This window comes from Antedon bifida, chromosome 1 (assembly GCF_963402885.1).
Source record: "Antedon bifida chromosome 1, ecAntBifi1.1, whole genome shotgun sequence".
NCBI classification, from domain to species: domain Eukaryota; kingdom Metazoa; phylum Echinodermata; class Crinoidea; order Comatulida; family Antedonidae; genus Antedon; species Antedon bifida.
Genome location: NC_136226.1, coordinates 29,614,333 through 29,636,453, shown reverse-complemented (window position 1 = coordinate 29,636,453; position 22,121 = coordinate 29,614,333). Strand labels below are relative to the sequence as shown.

The following is a 22,121-nucleotide window of genomic DNA, read 5'->3' as shown; positions in this document are numbered from 1 at the left end:
TAAATTTATTAATCATTTTTATATAAAAGAAAGTAACTAAGCTCAGGGTATATTTAGGCTTGATAATCATGTATATCTTTAATAAATTTATCTTTAATATTTAATATATCAATCTTATTTTTATATAAAAGAATGTAACTATGCTCAGGGTGGGTGCTAATTTGTTTGGTTGGAAGACGTAGCTAACTGTATTACTGAGACTGATATTTAGGCTTGATAATCATGTATATCTTTATCTGTAATATTTAATATATCAATCTTATACTGTATATTACTCATTTTCATATAAAAGAATGTAACTAAGGTCAAGGTACAGTAGGTGCTCTGCAATTTGTTTGGTTGGAAGATTGTAACCAACTTTATTAAGAAGACTGATGGATAACAGTTACAGTAGGCCTGACAATCATGCATCTTTATAATATTAAATCTTTAAATCAATATTAAGAATGGCATAATTATCAATCTGTATGTATAATAGAAGTATAAAATATTATTTTTAAATTTTTATTTTATTATATTTTCAGGTACGAAATTCAATCTACAACATCATACACATGGCAGAGGTGCAGCACTGGGAGGATTGCCATGAGTGCTATTAAGAACTATCAAATCGGCTCCCCATGCTACACCTTGCACAAAATATTATATATCATATTGGTAGATTGTGTGTATTGGTAGATTTCCCATTCATGGGCGCTTTAATTTTAAGTTGACCTACTCCATAACAATGCCCAAGCACTCTATAACTTTGCAAGGCGATATCAAACACACAATACGCTAAATTACTCATAGACATAAGATACATAAGCAGTGTTGCATAGTACAATACAAAGTGTATACAATATTAGGAATAAAGCGAATAAATTTGACTACAATTACCTGCCTTTTATTGACGTTGGGTAATACAGCATAGCTATAGGGGGTTGGCAATCATAACAATTAAAGTTTGCGTACTGTGGACGCATCCCTCAAAAGCAAACAAAGTGCAAACAAAGTCTTATACTACCCTTTAGGTACTGACGGTGAACAAATAGTTCAAAATACGAGACCAATGAATTTCAATATTATTCTCTGTGTAAAATATACCCCAGGGGACCTATTGTATAATATTTGTCTGCATGGCTCACTTTGTTCAGTTCTCTTAAGATTTATGTTACTAAGAAGAGTCTTTTAGGTACCAATATACACACCATAGAAAAGCATGATTTCAACTGGTTATCGCTGGGCAACTTTTAGCTGCAATGCAAAATAATGGTTATTTGATGTAACTGATTGCCTGATCGCATAGGGTTTATCGCAATTAGCTTGATTTTCGTGAGGAACATCATTGCACAATGCATGATGGGAAGGGTTTGGGAGCAATAGCGTATAATAAAAACTTTATATACTGGTGGTGGCGCTTGCTCCCAATTCCTTCTCATCATGCATCACTCATGCCATTTGCGATAAACCTTTGGTTTTGAGTAGTGTTAACGGTTTTTGTTAATAACCAACTACAAATTATTGGGAGAAGAAATATAATAATAAAAAAAAAAAAATAAATGGTTTGAAGTTATTCAGCAGAAACATTCCCTGTAAAATAATAAAAACTGTAATATAATATAGTTTGAATTTCAACAACATTTTGGCAGGTTGATCGATCCAGCCAAGGCGAGGTTACTATAATTGCAGAGAAGGTGCAGTGTATGGAACTAACTATCTAGCATACAGTATCACTTAAAGCAATCATTTTAAAACACCTCTTTAGGATTTCATCAGCACACTAGTGGATCTTATAATGCATTAAAATGGAAATAAAACAGATTATCATTTTGAAAAGTTGAGTCAGCCGGTAAATGTACTTTAAATAGGTTTTAAAGTAGCTGCCTACCTCAACACTGTCTTAATAAAAGCAGGCAACTTCACTCTTCCCTGCTATAAGCATGCATTATACTGTAGATAAGGGGAACTCGCATGTTCCAATGAGTGACTCACAATGGTCAATTATTTTAAGCACAATAACTTACTCTTCAACATCCCTAATTCTAAATTATCAACGATGACTAAGATTATTAATTACGGAACCATTCACGAACAAACAATTCTGATGTTATTAATAATTGGAGTATGAATGAGATCATTTGTAATCGATTCCGAGTGGATACAATCACATTCTGTTCTTGAGTAATAGGGCGTGAACACCTCTCAGAGATTTCTTTAGTAATCACAGTGGTTTGAAGTACATGGTGCTACTTAAAAATTGATGTTGGTTAATTAGAGTATAAGTTTATTAGATATATTATACAGCATTATGTAAATTAATTAATGTATTTGCACTTTGAAATAATTGATAATAATTATCTGCATATGAAGAGATGAAGGAATAATGAGATATGTAGTAATAGCACTTTATTAATTATTTTATGTCAATAAGGTAAAGGGTAATAAGCTGTTGGCTCATTTTACTTAAACCTTGGCATTATGTGTTAGGGTGGCCAGTTCCTTTCCACGCTGCCTTATTCTCCATAGTATTTTCAACCAGGTACTTATTTACAGCCGAGTAGACTGTGAGTTGTCAGGATTGAACCCAGGTCTCTCTGTATATGTCCTAACCACTCGGCTATCCAACTCCTTTATGTCAATATTTTAGCATAAAGTATTGGTTTTTGGCACAACATTTAAAAATGATGAAATTAAGTTTGTTTTGGTTTATTTTCAGTTAAAATTGAAAGTACTGTAATTTAAATAGGAGGAACATCTTCCACTATGAAGTCGGAAAATCTGGCACCTTATGTTCTTATTTCAGTTCTCTATTTTAACATCTAACATGACCGGACTTTGTACTGGTAAGGTTTGAAACTACATATGAAAACTACAGTACCACGGAGGCGTTGTGGGTTGGGAGTATTAGGGTAACAAGATGACTGGACTTTGTACTGGGTGAGAAAGTTAAACTACATTTAAAAACTGTCATGGAGGGGTTGATTTGGGAGTAATGGGGCAACGAGGTGACCGAACTGTATACTTGGAAGATTTTAAACTTGAGTGGAGAGGCGGGTCCTGCTCTGGGGCGGGTATTCCCTCTACTGTTGTTTAAGAACAAAATAAAATATTTGTCAAGGCAATACATACTGTTTTTACACTTTAAGCCCATCTGAAACATCCTTATTAATAAAATTGAAGATAAACCTAAACAATGTTACAATTGAAATACCATTAATATCGCTGTAAGCCTACTACAGTATATTGTTCATGTACAGGTTGGTAAATCAGTAGAAACGAATACAATCCCATGGACTGCTCCAAATATAATTAAGAATGACATATCCAGGCTACTACCACTGAATGCACATAAAAAAGTTTTAAAGAACCATAAAACCGCAGGCTGCAAAAATGGTTAAGCACATATTTCTACAATTAATAGCATACTTACTTTTTTCTTTCTTAACATCAACATCTTTGCAGAGTAGTAGTATTATCACTGGTGACAATCGTATTGAAATCCACAAAGGCAGATAGATAGACATTCAATGAAAGGATTTTGTTTTGAAATCAATTACAAGTGAAATCCCTTAGCAGCATTGCACGAGTGTACGGTTTCTAAGAACGAGAATAGCTTATGTGTCTGTCAACCTGATACGAACGCAATACACAAGTATTTATATATTCAATTTCTTCTAATAGAACCACATGGGTGGTGTAATAATTCATCCAATGTTGTAGAGCTAATCTCTTTGAGTATACTGTACACCTTCACTAACATGACAGTTGAGTACCTTCCTTCAGAATCTATTCAAAGCACTTGCATAAGTGTCGGCGGTACAAAAGATCTCAATTTAAGATGATCACATCCTTATATATAAATACTATCTTCAAATAAATAATATCCTCGAGGGTGAATAATTCAAACATGAGCGAATCCAGTGCTTAGCCCGAGGCTAATGCAAAAAAAGTCATTCAAAACCGCCTTTGTTCAATTAGCTGCGACACTAAAATAATATTGTGTTATGAGTGCATCTTTGTGAAGAACTAGCCGACTATGACTTCAAGAATAAACTTTTCTTCTTCCGGGACACGACTTCTATGTCACTGGATCTGTCAGTTCCAAGACGAGAATAATCAATTCGCCAACGATTGATAATAACATTTAGGTTGGTTTGAGGCGTGTTGCCTTGTGCAATGACTACCGGTAGATTTCAGAGCAACGGAATTGATTATGAATTAAAAGGTGTGATAATTTAGATTGTGTTTTACTACCTGTTTAGCAACTGAAAGGTAAATCCACAATTGCCCTACAGATGTAGTAATACCATCCATTCACCTGAGTTTATGTCAATACTGCATAATTCCATGCACTATAACTGCACTCTAAATTGTAATTGTTCATGTATAACAACTTTTAAGCCTGTGATATTTAGTGGATTTATTAACCCATACCTACAAAATATATACATTTTTTCAATCATTTTGCCTTTTTTCCATAATATATATTGTAATTGTTCATGTATAAAAACTTTTAGACCTGTGATGTTTAGTAGCCTTACTAATCCATGCCTACAAAATATTAAAATGTTTTTCAATCATTTTGCCTTTTTTCCATAATAATAAACATTTTGACCAATCAATTTAACTTTAAATAAGCATATTAATTTAATTTTAAATAAGCATAAGCTTATCTACATTATTAAAGAGAAGTAGTTTGTACGGTTGTCCGTTGAAAACTGCCTTGAGCCAGGTAAATTATCGTAATTGAATTATTGGAACAAATTCTCTAACCAATTGTGGACACTGACCACTGACGGATTTGAAAGATGGCTGGCTTGCTAGAAAACACAAAGAGCATTAAGGTGAATCAGTACAGGGCCAGCCATATAACATTTTTGGCAAGTACTGTAGCACAGTATTTCACAAAGCATACTTTTCAATAAATAAATTAAAAACAAAAATCTATAATCAGCAAGAACTTGTTAGCTCCTCCTTCACGTCAATCTCTCTCTTGAAACGTTTTCTGTCATTCAGATATTACACTTTCCATGATTTGTTTCTATATTTTTCTGTTTTGGGCAGGATGGTTTGTTATTGTGCTAAAGTCTACATTTTTTTCCTTTTCAATCTTCTTTTATTTCGTTTATCCAGTTTTCTTTTGTTCTTCCTGGCGGTCTTTTAAATTTCTTTTCATTTTCCTTCATTGCAGTCAATTTAAGTACAACTAACTATGCTACTTCTGCTATGAAATTTAATTAAAGAATGTAACAACTCTCATGAGAAACTCTACTCATCCTTTCGCCCCTAAATCAATAACAATTTTAACGCAATATATCTTACATTGCTTCAAGCAAGTCTTGTTCCGGATGGAATCAAATCTTGATCCGTAAGGAATCAAATAAGATTGATCCATATGAAATTGGAAGAAGATTGATTCAGACGGAATAGTTACTGTAATATTTTGTCCCCAGACAAACTAAAGCTCTGTCTATCAAACAAGTTTGAGAAAAAAAAGTGACGTGCCCAAATATGGTAGTGATATGTTCTAATATGGTAGTGATATGACATCATCATATCCATACAGTATATGGGCACATCACATTTTTTTGTCACATAAAGTTTGATAGTGTAGACAGAGCTTTTATACTGAAGCCTACATTTCACATCACTGTAAATTTTCAAATTGAATTTTTTCATACGTTACCCTATCTGACATACCATATAAAGCTCTGATGTTCTACAGTAATGGTAGGATGTCTACATATAAAGTGAAAAATTTGTGTTCGAGCTTAGGTACGTACCTTGTGCTTAGGTTGGATATATTTCTATCTCATGGAGGACATGAAGTAAATAATACTGTAATATAATTGTTGCTGGGTTGTTTATTTTCTTTATTTTTTATTTAAAGCACAAATGAGCTTGTTAGACACTATGAAACCTTGCATTCCACAGAATCCTTTAAATCTATTATTACAGCATTAACTGTTTTCTAGTTGGATTGTACTGTTTGTATAAATTCTACTTTTGGGTTTTTCATCAATTGCTATAACCTTGGTCTGCATTTAGAAACAACTTTGAACATGACCATGTGGAAAGCCATCCATCCAATTATCCCATCATCATAATTCCATTCTTAGACAGACGGATATAATAAAATGCTGGTCTAGCCATAGTTATACTAGAAATAGGTCCCTGGTGTGTAGCTTCTAAGTTCTAAAAAATATGTACCAATTCAAAGACCAATAGAACACTAAACAAATAGTTCCAAAATAATTTTAAATAATATGCAATATGATTCAAGATAATTCATGATGGTATTATTATAGATAAATTGCTTTGTTGGAAATAATCAATAAAAATTATTTTTTTTACATTTAGAAAGAATATTATGTAGTAATAAAAATACCCACAAATATAACAATTGAGGTAATAAAAATATCTTGAGCTTTTTTCTTCTACAAGCCATAAAGTTTTACTGTATAAGAACATTAGATATTGTAGAATTATGTGTATTAAATACATTCTAGACAAAATCATATGTTTCAGATTTGCTGGTAGAAAATGTAAAACTGTATTAAATATATAATACAGTACTATTAGTATTATTGGCTTTCACACCAGTCCCACACAATTTCACTTATATTCTCCGTTTCCTGGCCTTTCTGCATTCTCACTCCTGAGGACAATCAGTAGTATAATATATATTTAAAAAAAACTCTTCTTTTCAGAATAAAATAAACGTGGTATACTGCAAACATACTATCAACATAATAATATTATACTTTCTTATTATTTTGTGTTGTACTTTTTAACTGTATGAATTTATTGAAAATTCTTATTTTCAATTTCAATCAATCAATCCACAAAATAACTAAGTGATATTATGTTATGATTTCATAAATAATTTTAGAAAATACCTGGAGGCATAGTGGATGAAATTATATACGCGTAACACAATCAACATACGTGTATCATTATAACGATGACTAACAAATGAGCAATGTGAACACACCTGATATATGAATGAATCACAAGGCGTTTTAAATTTCTTCAGTAATTATTTTTACATTAAGGTGTTTTGATAATAACAGTAATGTGTAATGTGCCCATCTTTGTGTTAGAGTTTATTTACTGTATCTTGATTTCATAAATTTCTAATTTTCCAGGCCGCTTTTGTCTAGTTGTTGTCTATAAAAACCGTTTGAGTTTAGGTTGGAGATATTTTTACTACATGGAGGAAACAAGTTTCATTCATATCATTGTCGCTTTATTTTTTATTTAACTATCATCATAATTCCATTCTTTTGTCTAGTTGTCTATAAAAACTGTTGCAAGTATGTGTGTAGTTGATGGGTTTGTTAAAGATGAGTGTAACCTTTTGTTTTGGTGTGCTTTTAAGATGCTGTAGCACTCACCCTTTAAAACTGTATTGTGACTAAATACAGTACAAAAGTAATTGTTTAAAAATATCAAACCATCCTAAAGCTCTGCCTACACTATCAAACTTGACAAAAAAATGTGACGTGCCCATATATGGACATGATGATGTCATATCACTACCATATTTGGGCATATCACTACCATATTTGGGCACACTTTTTAGTCTGTTAAGCTTTTTGTAGCTACAATAATTTATTGTTTGGCAACAAACTGTAAAAATTAAGTTTTTAACTTTCATCACAAAATAATGACACAATTACTTTAACCTTTTTGTTAGCCTATTTTTAGAATAATCCCGTAGGAGACGGTCAGACGGGATGGATAATTGATACTTCCATTAATTCCAATAGTCCAGGATAACTTTGGTATGATATATGGGAATCAGGAAATGTTAACCTGTTCTTGCTTGTCTACAACATTATATGATTACTGGAACGTACAGAACAAAAAACAACATGTGCATATTAGTTGAGGAGAGAGAGAAGAAAATGCCCAGGTTTGGATAACATAGTTACTACTAGTTAAATGTAAAACTAATTTGAACAAGGAGTTTTTTTAATTGCAAAACATCTTAATTATTACTGAATAAAAAGCATGTAGTAAGACTCAAGAGCAAACTTCAATATGTCTCCTTTATTTCATTGCCTGATCTAGATTGTCCCGCCAGCAGCGGTAATACAAGTTACGCGTATACGCCATGCGTATTACTGTACATCTAGGGTACTGTATGGTTATTATGGTAAGCAGTTCATGTAGCATTAAACAATTATGAATATCACAGTAATCTTTTTAACTTACAGTACAACCCTTCACCTTTCGGACCCAACATAAATTCTCCTTAATAGGGGTGTTCCCCAAATAAAGGTTGGCCGTAGTGTTTCGACAAACTGTTTTGCCTCTTACTCATGAGAAAGTTTCCTCATAATTGGGGTGTCCTATAGGAGGGGGTTTACTGTATGCATGGAGGAATATTTCCTCCATGCTATATGTAATATCTATCAAAACACAGTATGGTTTTCGTTTTTTTAAAACAAAACTATTTAAAACTTCAATTAAAAGTTATTACTCACTCCGTACATACCTTTCACAAGTCTAAGATGATTATTTAAGGTTATGAACTCCAATTAGCAAAAGCAGCTTTCATCTCAACACCGAATAACATTCACTGCTGCTTAAATGCCTTTCATTTTATCAAAATATTTTCTTGTTAATGATGTTTATGTACGATACAGTTAATGTATGTCATTAGAGTTTGCTTGCTGCAAGCAAACCGAGATTCTTTAATCAATTTCTGAAAGGGCATCCTTCCATGGGGGATCAACTGATACGAAAAAAACCTTCAAAATCAGTAATTAACAGGCCGCAAAGATACCATAATTACCCCACCAGCTGCTAAATCATTAAACGAATGTTGATTTAAAGATGAAATAATTGGATTATTACATATTAATTATAATTATAGGTATTAAAAGCATATTAAGGCTAATGGTTGATAACTTCATCTAACACAGATGGTAAAAACTTTGAAGTTACGATGTATGCGTTCAACCGCGAAGCCCGTTGTATGCATGGTTCGATTCCCTCTAACGATCCCAATGGAATAAAGTACATTCACTTTTGACAGAGATTACTTTGCAGCATATCAGTGGTGGTAGTGTGGCTTGGTGGTTCCTATGCTTGCTTGCCAATCCCAATGGCATTGGTTCAAATCCTGTCACAGTTCACAAGACTTTTTTGACAGCAAAAAACAGTCCAACTACATAAATCTAACATGAGACTTGGTTAGGAAAGCATGGGTATCTTGAAATTGGCTAGTATGAAAATAAAACTCTAATACTATAAAATGGATTGAAGACTAGGTAATGTAATTAGGTAAGGAGAATTATTGAAAATTGTGATAGAAAGGAAGATATGAAGGTAAAACAAGAAGAGGAAGGAAATTGATAGCTATGTTTGATAGATTAAAAAATAAAAATACATATTCAGAACTAAAAGAAGAAGCACTATTTAGAGAATTATAGAGAAAGAAGACTGTCATGGACCTGCCAAATGGCAGATAACGAGGTAGACAGGTACAGTAGACTATATAATTATCAATTCAAGAAGAATGTTAGCGGTAAGTAACGATTGTTGTTTCTAAAGATAAAATGTTGAATTCATGCAGTGCATCCAAGGTGTGTGTCCAGCTGTGTAATCACAAACTGACAATTGATTATGTCCTCATTAGACTTGTACAAGAATCATTTGACTATTGATCCACAATTAGCCGATAAATGACCAATGATAAATGACCAATGCAAAATGACCAATGTAAAATTACTATTAAAATATTTAGATCCTTGGTGCATTGATAATATTATTCTAGCAATACAAGCTAGTATTGTATTGGAATTCATTAAAAAAGATATCAAATGACCATTAAACACTTTTAAGAAATAATTTCTAAAATCCATTTAATATTGTTGGTTAATAATATAGTTTTGTTTTGGATATGGGCACTACACACTTGGTATATAATTGTTTTTAAATTTTTTAAATAATAATTAGAAAACCGTGCAAACCTAAAAAAAAAACATGGCAAACCCCATTGAAATTGACATCAAGTGTGTAGTACACTACACAATTCACTAACTTTTAGGCTGGTTCAATGGGGTTTTCTATGCTTTTTTTCGAGATTTGCTGAGGTTTGCAGTGTTTAGCAATACCCTTGCATACCTAATACAAAAAAATTATTTTGTTAATTTGCAAAAATGTTGATTTCTGAATTATTGTACACGAAATACGCCAGTGTAATGTCAGGTGAAAAAAACATGGAATTTTATCCCAAGCACAATGTATCATCAATCACTTAACCATTATAAGTTTATTCACAGGAGTTGGTGAAATTACCATACAGCATTTATTAAGATGCTCAAAATGTACCTATATTCAGCGAGGCCTTAGTGTCCAGACAGTAATGTTGTCGCATAATAAAAAGAAACTTGTAGTAGAAGTAGGCCTCTGGTCAGAATGTTGTGACGTGCTTGATTGTACTTTGCTACGCTTGGCTGATTTTGGTTCTCTGGAGTCCAGCATCGGTATTATTATCAACATGACCGAGTTTGATTTGTTTTTAATACCAACGTGAGATTTGGTATTGTAATGTTAGATTTAGTATAGTAATCTTACAAATAATAAAATGAAATGTAAAATTCTACTATATTCAACAAAAACTAGGAAAAAAACCAGAAAGTTAAAGATGTATTGTCTTCAAAAATCATGAAAAATAAAGATTTATAAAATCAGACGTTAAATAGGCCATTTTGCAGAGTTAATGAAGTTATTCACTTTCATAAGAAAAAAAAACAAGAAAAAAAATGATTTCACTTATAAAAAGACAACATAAACAGTTAAATTTAACCAAAAAATTCATTGTCTAACAGACAATTTGACTATTATGTGTTTTAAATTAAAGTTTTCTCAGGTAAATAATCTTTTGTGACCCAATTGTTGGTCAAAATAAATAACTATTATGTGACATTAAAATAGGATATATTCAACAACAAAATTAAAAAAAATTATATCTTGAACAATTGAAAAAAAGAGAGATAACAAAAGAAATGCTATTATACTTTAAAAAACAATTATCATCCTTAAAAAATCTGTACAATAGAATGTAATAAACTAAATTGAGGTTTACATCTTCAGAATAGGATATATAGTACCACTGTATACAAAACTATAGAGGGTGCTATTTTACAAATGTTATCAATATACCTAGAGGGCTCACTATAAGAATCACATTTTTTTTCTTGAAGAGTTTTAGAGAATTGTATAATAATATGATTTGATTTTATTTGGTTTCAACAAAGGTTACATGAATACAAACAATTTTCAAGCAAATACATTAAATTAGAAACCAAGGATAGCCCAAAAAGTCAAAAGAAAAATCAACTTAATAAAATATTAATTCAATATTAATAATTATAAATGATCTTTATTAATATCAAGGGATTTATGGTTTATAACCTTGCATGGAAAAGATTTGTATTTTTTTTCAAAATGTATATTATGAATTTCATATTTATAGCTTGATATTTATTATCTGTCTATTTTTACATCCTGTGCAACTTTTGTTCGCAATTTATCATTTATCAGAAATGATGCCACAGTTGCTTGTATTACAGTAATAGACAAAATTCTTTGAACTTTGTTAGTTTAAATCAATTTATTATATTGTGTTTTAAATCTCTTTAAGGAATGGGAACACATATATAGGGTAAGTTTAACATGGAATGTAGGCCGGTTATCAAGGTGTTTTATTAATATTTTCTGGTTTTTAAGAAATGCAGTTCAATCTTGTAATAAAATAACTTTATATGCACTTTATTATCAAATAAAAGGTTAGACAACCTGTTTAGGCCTAGATACAGAAACAGGTTACTGCCACTGATACAAGCCTATCCTAAACCCTTTACAGTAGACACATATAAGCCCAGGTATTAGGTACATTATTAGCAAACATTTTATGTATCCAAGGATATCCTACACAGTATAAGATAACCGTTGGTAGAGCCTTATCTGGGGTGCATCTCACACCAAGGAATATAAAATATTGTATACATCCATTTTCATGCAGTTTCAAGTTGTTGAAAACTAGGCTTGAATGTATGAACAGAAAATAGGTCAATTGTACTTTTTAAATACAATTTGCTTATACTCTACAACCATGATTAGTGTGCACTGCACTACTTCTTCTAAAACGTATCTGTTACTATTTAACTCTTTACAATTTTCGCATTCGCATATAAACCAGTTCCCTTGATGTCGACATGAGTATTCAACTGCTTCCGCCGCTCTCCTCATTTCAAGAAAGATCTTTATAACACGTTCATATCTGTTTCTCAGCTCTTACTAATTTAAGAAATACCATTCCCAGAGGAGATGGTGACATTAAAGAATAATGAATTCCGGGACGGATTTGGTTTAGCCAATGGCAAATTTCAATCAATTACTCTTCAGAATTCATTACAATTTTTTTTTCTACCGAAAATTAGGTTTCACATTTGTTGAATTAGTTTCTATTTATACATTACTGATATTGTTTTTTGGGTGTTTTTTTTTCAAATTAAAGAAAAGTTTCAAATCTATGTCAGCCCAAGTTTGGCGTCAGAAGTTTTGTTAAAATATTTAACAGGTATCAGACTACTTTCAGAGTAGATGGAACTAGAGTAGATGGGTACTTAATTAATTGAATACCTGGATAAGAAGTCCACACAATAGTGTTTTGAGAAAATTAAAAAAAAAATCATATTTTGTTAATTAATTATTTATTGTTGGTTTCTTGTATATATGACAGCTTATGTATTCATATCTAAATGTAAAATAATATAGTATATGATTATACGCGCTTCTGTTCTGCATCATGGGAACGCGTTGAAGACAATGGGCTTGGGCCATCAGGTCCAGTGTGTCTAACTGACTGATTCTATCAGAAGAGTAGGGAGATACCCAAGTGTTGTAGTTGATTTAAGCCCCTGCTAATGAGAGCTGGTTGTCAGCTGCACACAACAATGGGACTATTCAGAAAGAAGTTAAGATGTTGTTCACACACACCAGTGTGCAATTCAGCCTATACCTAGTAGGCTGCGAGTCGCAGGTTATTTTTCTACTGTACATTTACAAGAACACAGTGGACTCTGTCTACACTATCAAACTAGTTTGACCAACAAAAGTGTGATGTACCCAAATATGGTAGTGATATGACATCACCATGTCCATATATGGGTGCATCACATTTTTTGTCACATAAAGTTTGATAGTGTAGACAGAGCTTTAGAACACTACACTAATGTTAGTTGATTCAATCATTACTTACTTTGTTGGCCATGTCAAGATATTTAGCAGACTTTCTGCTTCCATCCCCTGCTTTCTGCATGTACGTTCCTGGTTCCGGACTCAGATCCCGTGCCCCAGAGTCATGATCCCAGGACTCTCTTGCTGTTGAGGAGTAACCTGTACCTGAAATAACAATTAACATATAGTATATGTAAACTAATTGATAAATTTGATAAAACATTTTTGAAATAAAATAATGTGATTCAAGTATGATACGAGTTTTACAAAACATAATCTTGGCTTTATTTGCTCGACTGTGTAAAGAAAATTCAGTTATTAAAAGATGTTGTTTAACCACTTTGAAAAATCAGTGCACTAGAGTACTGAAAGTGCCTGCCGAATAAAAAAAGAATAAATAAATAAATAATCATGTTTATTAACTATAGTAGTATCAAGGCTGAACAAAACACAAAATCCACTTCAAATGTATAGTAGCTGTAGTCCCATTAGTGTCACTTTATGGCGTCTGATGCAATGGTCAGCACATGTAAATGTAAAAACACAACTTGTATAATATTTTAATCACAGATTGATTGTACCAGACTACAGTATGTCAAATAACACTAAAATAGTCAAAGCATTAAAAACCGCAAGTCTTATCCTCTATAGTACAGTATCCTCATCAGTTGGAACACCATTAACAAACCAAAGACCACCCTAAGAAAACAAACAGACCAATTGGCGATAAGATAATGTCGGGCATAAGAAACCTGATGAAAGATTGCGATTAAGTTGCAAATGGCCAGTGGTAAAGAAAATATAACTGCTTCATAAAATTAAATACCTTTTGGCTCTACTGATTTACTGTATGCAACCCAAGTTGTGCCCTTCTGTATCGATTTAGTAGGCTGCCAGTGTAAAAATCATATTGATACAGTACCCTTTTTTGAACATTTTTACATGACCAAAAAAATTACCTCAATTTGTTTAAAAAAGCATGCTTTCTATATTCATTCATTTGTTATTTATTTCGTAATCATTGTACATATATACAAAAATAAAAACTCTTATATACACAACTATAAGACCCAAAAATTTGCAGGTACAGAAAGAGATACTGTACATGCATAAATGAGGGACTAAGATATAAAAGAAGATAGAAAGTGATTTTTAAAGGCAAACAACTGTCGCAGAAGAAACAAGACTTTGTCCCAAGGCAAAACTCATTAGAAAAAAGATAGTAAAAATGTACTGAAGTTAATAGTAATCTTACATAGTATACTACAGTACCTTGAGAATGGTTATGAACGTAATTAATGTTACAACAATTATTATGTTACTACCATTTCTGAATGGGTAATCATTCATTGTAACAATAAAATGAGACTAGACATGAAACTCGTCACTTTGACGAGTTAGTTATCCGCACCACGACAAACGCCACGTGCACGTCATACGTTGGAATATTGCACACAGATAAAGATTATGGCATTATGACAAGAACTGAAGAATATGACATGCTGTTAGTGCTGAATTTTGTGTCATATAGTATATACATGCAAACAGTATAAGCTGTATACATATTACATACAGTGTAGAATAGGTGAAATTACGGGACCCGCCATTTATTCCAATTTTTAACATGGCGACGGTATCAAAATGAAACACTTAGATAGCAATTTCAGAAGGAAATTATCTCAGGAACAACATATTAACGTGTAGAAGAAATTTGAATACGTAAAATATAGATGCGCACCCTTTTAAATGTGATGAACTATTACGCAAAATATGAAAATACGACTTTTTTTATTCAACTGGCCATATGATGACGTCACAACATCCGATTGGCAAAATGTTTACATGAATTCGTATCTACAATCCAATAGCTTCCAGAAAACGTTTTAATCGTGATTATCACATTTTATTCTTACGAGCTATTACAGATTAAAATTTACTGTAAAGATGAAATTAATGACCCACGTAATTAAAATTTTTAGGCATGATGACGTCATAAAAATTAAAATATTTTTATCTCATGCTAAAGAAAGTTGATTGACCTACACAATATATAAATGTAGGAGAAAAAGGAATACAGATAAGCGCGATGCGCTCCATTGAATGTGATGAGCAATAACGAAAGAGACAAAAATCCTATATTTTACATTCGTGTGGCCATACGATGACGTCACAATGTTTTTTTAGCCTTATTGATGCATGATCCGATATCTACAACTCATCAACTTCTAGATTTTGTAATAAAAATAAACGGTTAACGGTTTACTTTAGAAACTATGACTGTTTAAAAAAAGACATAATTTTGACGATTTTTTAAGCTTTTTCATAAAAAACGCGCACGAATTGTCTAATTCAACGTGTTCGTATGGCGTTATTTAAACTGGAAAAGGTCTAAATTGTTTTCAAAATCACTGGGAAAGGCTTGAAAAATATAATTCAAGAGAAAAAAATATGTTTTTAACGCTATGTGCGCACCGCGCGCATAAAAAATTGCGCGCCCGTGGGAATTTTTGACATTCTCAAAATGACAAGAAACGCGTAAAAAGTTGATTAGAAATTAATTTTGCGCATTTTGAAATTTTAAATGCGCGTGCGCGCGTAACTTCTTGTCAAACATGCCATTTTTAATCCGTAGAAAGTTTGCCCCTGATATGACTTAAATTTTGTCAAAGTGTCAATACTAAATGACTTTTGGTTTTTAATCTATGATCAATCATTGAAATTCATAAAATTGCGCATAAGTCACGTTGCGCAACTATGACGTCATTCAAAAATAGGAGGTGCACAACTTCACGTAAATGCCCATATGTTGTCAAAGTTATGAAATGTTATGTTTACACATTTTAGAGGAACACGACTCACAAAAAGGAAGGAAGGAAAGAAGAATAATACAGAAAAACTAGATTTGAACTCGTCACTTTGACGAGTTCGGGTTATCCGCGCAAATGCAACATGCACATACTTTAAACTATATAAACTTCAACAATTATTATGCCATCCTATGACATGAATTAAGAATGTTTACAGTGCTGAATTGTACCTATTTTGTAGCATACAGCATATTACAGTGTTTACAGAATACACTGTATGTTATATACAGAGTAGCATAGACGAAATTACGAGACCCATCTTTTAAATCCAATTATTAACACGGTGACGTCATCAAATTGGCATATAAAGATAACAATTTTAGAAGATAATTATCTAAATAATTACATTAAAACAAATTTGAAGAATTTTGGGCACGTAAAAGTGAGATGCGCTCTATTTAATGTGATGAGCAATAACGAAAGAGTAAAAAATCCTATATTTTACATTCGTGTGGCCATACGATGACGTCATAACATCCGAGGGGTAAAGATTCTGGTTGAATTCATATCTACAACATATCTGCTTACATATTAAATTTAAAAAAATGGGGGTCATGTATGATCCTGAGGAGCTATAATAGATTAAAAATAGGCATAATTTTGACAATATTTTGTCACTTTTGCAACTAAAACGCGCGCAAATGGTCTAAATCAACCTGTTCGTATGACGTCATTTTAATTTGAAATGATGTCAATCTTTTTCAAAATGACTAGGAAAGACTGTAAAATTATAATTCAAGAGAAAAACACATGATTTTCATGCTCCGTGCGCACCTTACGCGTAAATTTTTTCGCGCGCGTGGGAATTTTTGACATGCTCAAAATGTCATGATCAGCGTAGAAAGTTGATTAGAAATTAATTTTGCGCATTTTAAAATTTTAAATGCGCGTGCACGCGTAACTTCTTGTGAAACATGCCATTTTTAATCCATAGAAAGTTCGCCCTTGATATGACTTAAATGTTCACCAAGTGTCAATACAAAATGACTTTTGGTTTATAATCTATGATCAATCATTGAAATTCATAAAATCGCGCGTAACTTACGCTGCGCGACTCTAACGTCATTAAAAATATGGAGGTGCACAACTTCATGTAAATGTCCATATGTTGACCAAGTTATGAAATGTTATGTTTACAAGAATGACAGATATGCGTGACACAAAATTCTGGGAAAGAAAGAAGAATAACAAAGAAGATAAAAAAAGAAACGTGACAATAACAAGGGTTATCCGCAACTAAGTTGCGGATAACCAAAAATATTGATCTCATACAATTACAAGGAGTTATCCGCTTGGTATACCAAGCGGATAACTAATGAGATGTTAAAGTAATTGAAGACAGTGCTATCTCTGGTAGTAGAGAATATTTTAAAAGTACTATTACTGTATATAGATGGTACACCTAATTAGGTCCTAAAATTAATCCCAATTTCATGGGAGCAGAAACAGGACAATTTTGTGGTAACCGGTTTTGCAGCGCAATATAACCGGTGAAAAAACACCCATTCAATTCGGTGTTAAAACCCCATTTAACCGGTTATCACTGAGCTGAGGTTTATTTGGCACTATGCAGCAGAAACAGACCCTTAAACAGCATACTGTAGTACTCTATTTTTACAATGGACCAACAGCTTAATATCCCATCCAAAGGACTTACAAATGTTGGCGAACCATAGAAAGGGCGGAATGATTTGATCTACGGTAAACCATAAATTATTGTTTAGCTACAGATACTATTTAAAGACAATATAATGTAAAATGTTTACTAAAATGTCATCTCAATATTATACTTATAGCTACAATATATAATTCATCTAAAATGTGCATATTGCATATTAGGGTGAAAGGTCAAGCACACTTGAGATATACATGGATATTTGCCAAGTGTTGCTGTAGAAGCTTGTTTTCAACATTGTAATGCATTTTATTAATCATGAATAACAACATGAACCAATACAGATTAATAATTCAACATACTGCACATTTTCATGTTATAATCAAGAATTTTAAAATCCAATTTAATGTATTTTTCCCTAGACACAAAACATTTGAAAATGTGAATTTCTATTGAATAAAAAGACATCTATAGTTACTGTACTCCAAAGCATGGGTGAAAATTGTGCACAAAATATTGAAACTAATGGTTCACGAAGTATAGAGAAACATCTTTTCCTAAAGCTGTTCTGTCTATACTATCAAACTAGTTTGGAAAAAAACAAAGTGTGATGTGCCCAAATATGGTAGTGATGTGCCCAAATATGGTAGTGATGTGCACATCATGTCCATATATAGACACATCACATTTGTTTTCACATACAGTAACGTTTGTAGTGTAGACTGAGCTTTAGATAACATTAAAAAAACATACAATACATTACTTAAATGTTTATTTTACAGATTTCCCAATTCTGTAATTGAACATTTTGCAGTATCTTTATTTAAAATTTCTGATCGATATAAATATAAATGATAAATAGGAATTTCTTTTAAATATTAAAAATCTCAAAATGGTGTCGTAGGAAAAACTAGAAATCAATCAGACAAAACATAATTGGTAACATGACAGATACATCAAAAGATTATTTTTATAGTTTCAAGATTCTAAACTAAATTGGATTCTTTCAAAATGATTATATCTTTTAACTAGAAAAGAAGACATTAAAGAAATGTTACTAAATGTCAGAACAAAAAAATATATTGGCAATTTGAACAAGATTCTGAATTTATATATATAAATGGATAAAGTTTTATAGAAAGTTACAAATTGAATATTTTGTATTTCAAGTAAAATTAGAAACTTAAATATAATTAGGAATAATAACTATCGATTATTATCTATAAATTAAATTCAAAGCTAACAATGTAACATAAGCACTAATAACAATGTTTCGGAGTGGAGTTGTAGCTGGTGGTTATGATGCTTGGCTACCAATCCAGGGTTCCTGGGTCAGTGGATTTTTTCTAATGACAAATTATAACTCCACTCCCAAAGACTTGTAATAAGACTTTGCCACTATTAAGGATAGTGAATGATTTGCTTATGGTTATCCTTGGCTATTTGCCTAAATTTTACACACTAATCTATCTTTTAATTATTATTCAAAACTAAAACTGGAAATAGCCTTAAAACTGAACATGTGCTGACACTATTTCGGATAAGTACTGAAGACTTCGTACCACTAGGCATGCTTTCAGGGTGACTTAGTAATACACCTTGTTAGAATTCTCATGGGGACAACATGCAGAACATAGATTTAAAACATAACCCCAAGTCCTAGCAAGGTAATCAACCAAACTAAGTAAAGAATGGTTCAATGTTACCCCTCGCAGGCTAAATAGAATCATAACCTCCACGTAGGATACTCTCCTTGGGGTCCTTTTTGTCACACACATTATGTGTTCAAAACAGGTGACAATTCTCACACCACTGCCTAACATCCTCAGAATCAGTAACTTTACATAGTAAATACAACAAACAAGACACCTGATAAATGTATTATACCAATAAGAATAATTTGATATTGTAGCCAATGAGATTTAGATTCAAGATATACCTCCGGGTTGCAATCTGTAAACTTGTAACTATATTGCTACAGAATGAACGTGAAAATTCAAATCTTCTCCTTTTAAATTGTAAATTCTTTTCAGTCAATAACAACATTTATTTAGAAAACAGTTCATTAAATAAAAACAGCAAAAAATTCTCATACTGTAGGTAAAACTTGCAGAACACAACTTACTGTATACAGGTTTAAAACATAATTTTCGAACATTTTAAGAATGTCTTGACATATTTGAAACCAAATCTTGCATAAAAATACAATTAATGATTGATGGAAATAATATACTTGAGATGATTTCATCTCCATTCTTGGTATTCAGCAATGATAATGACATTAACATTCAACTATTTCACTGTACTGTATTAGGTCTAAAAAATGCACAAAAGTAGCTTGATTTGCATAGAAATCAAAGGTCCAGGAAAGTTTGCTTGGTCAATTCCAGCCTCAGAAGAATCCAGACGGAATTGTAAAAATCAGCACCAGCTATCTAATGTAGAATGGTCAACAGCTAATATAGCAACAAAAATTGCCTCACAGCTAATGTAGTTACTATCGCCAGCTAATGTAGAAAATATTATTATATATTTATTTACTACATAAAAAGCTGCAAATTATCTACAGATGTCCCAGAAACTTTGTATACCTACCAAGACTTGTATTGGTATCAATACTTCTAGGCCAAGAGTTCATATTCTGTTGCAGACTAGGCAGGCTCTCTGAAATCGCTGAATCAACTCCGCACAGCTTTGCTTCAAGACTATCGTTGTTCAACTCTTCTTCGTGCTGTTTTACTGCTTCGTTTATCTCGTATCGCACTTTCCTACGACATCGGGCAAAGTCTTGAAAGGTTATACGACCCATACTGTCGCCCCCTAGCTGGTGGATGACTTCATTGGCACATTCTTCCATATTTAGTTGCCGACACATCACCAGTAAATCTTGTCTAAGAAAAATGAAATGAGACAAAAATGTATTACTGAACTGTTTCCTTAATACATTTTATCCATACAAATAATTTATTTTTAATATCTATCTATATGAATACAATGAATACAATATATTGACTGATGTTGCAGCTCAGTGAAACTAACTAATATAAAATGAAACATGTCCATAAACCAGCAGAAATGTGCTACGGACAAAAGAAAAACGAATGTATTGAATTCAGATCGGTTCACATATGGTCCATAAAAATAATATGCACATAAAATAAATACATATAATGCTAATAATGTAGTTTTAAGATCACAAAAAAAGACAGTAAAACATTGATGGGCATTCAGTAGAAGTTCTAATGTAAATTCACATAACAAACTGTATCTTTATGTGACCTATTTAATTTACATCACATGACACATTCAGAACATATTAATGTTGGCATACAGCATTAAATTGAATGTTATTATGTTCATTTAAAACTTGTAGTGTAGAGAATATAATTCCATCTTCTCAATTACCTGCTAAAAACGTCAGAATTATTTATTAACTTGCATCAACTGGTGATTAAGCACCTGAATTTTTTGAAAAAATTCCTTAAAAACTGAGCCTTTAAAGCCGCATTTAGTACATTATATTCAGTTCATCACATCAACAGTTTATTTACTATAGTAACATGGCAAGATGAGGGGGGGGGGGGGGAATGAGATGAGGAGGAGGGAGATGAGGAACATACATTGATATTTTTAAATTGATTATTTTTAAAATTAGCTTAAATAAATAAAAGCATATAAAAGCATGTCTCTATTGTAATAAAAAACCTCATATTCATTTTGGGTGTGGATGAGATGAGGGGGAGGGGTAGATGAAGATCATACATTGATATATTTAAATTGATTATTAATAAAAATTTGCTTTAAATAAAAGCATATAACAGCATGTCTCTATAGTAATAAACAACTCCCTATTCATTTTATGTTCTCATTTAACTCCATAACATTTTATCATTACAGTTTATTGGAACAAACAGAAGATATAAACATCTGCTTTCCTCAACAAATATTATTTTATTAGTAATTAATTTAATAACAGTACCTATTGGACAATTGACACAATAATGAGGTACTTTAATGATTGCTAGAATATCAATGATGTATAATTCATTTATAATCTATTCACATAAATGAGTCACATTTGTTATTTATAAAAATAATATTTAATGTAAATTTATTCAATAATCAAGGCCATCATACAATATACAGTATAAACCTTATAAAACAGTATATTCCTTAGGAGGTTTTGCTGTACTGTAGTTTTAATAGTGAGTATCACCTAACCTAAATCGGGTAAAATACATAAAATAATCTTTAGGTACAGTAATGATGTTTTTCCATTTAGAGAAATGTTTTTGATATGATGGTAAAATTAAAATAAAACTTATACTGGTTTATACTCTATGAACCATCATATCAATATACTAATAATATACTAATACTTAATAGAAGCCAGAAGAAAA

General features: G+C 31.8%; 1 protein-coding gene across 2 annotated transcripts in view; it reads right to left on the bottom strand.

Annotated features, from left to right (window-relative positions):
* LOC144848943 (colorectal mutant cancer protein-like) overlaps nt 1–22,121 on the bottom strand; it is an 85,412-nt gene that overhangs the window by 51,604 nt on the left and 11,687 nt on the right. Inside the window, exons 2-3 of one of the 2 annotated variants that reach the window (XM_078705895.1) lie at nt 20,317–20,612; nt 13,262–13,404 (exon numbers count right to left, since the gene is read on the bottom strand). In XM_078705895.1, the coding sequence (XP_078562021.1) occupies nt 13,262–13,404; nt 20,317–20,612 (439 nt within the window). Of the gene's footprint in view, nt 1–3,412; nt 3,575–13,261; nt 13,405–20,316; nt 20,613–22,121 lie in introns of those variants that run through there. The other variant, XM_078705907.1, reaches the window with a different exon arrangement.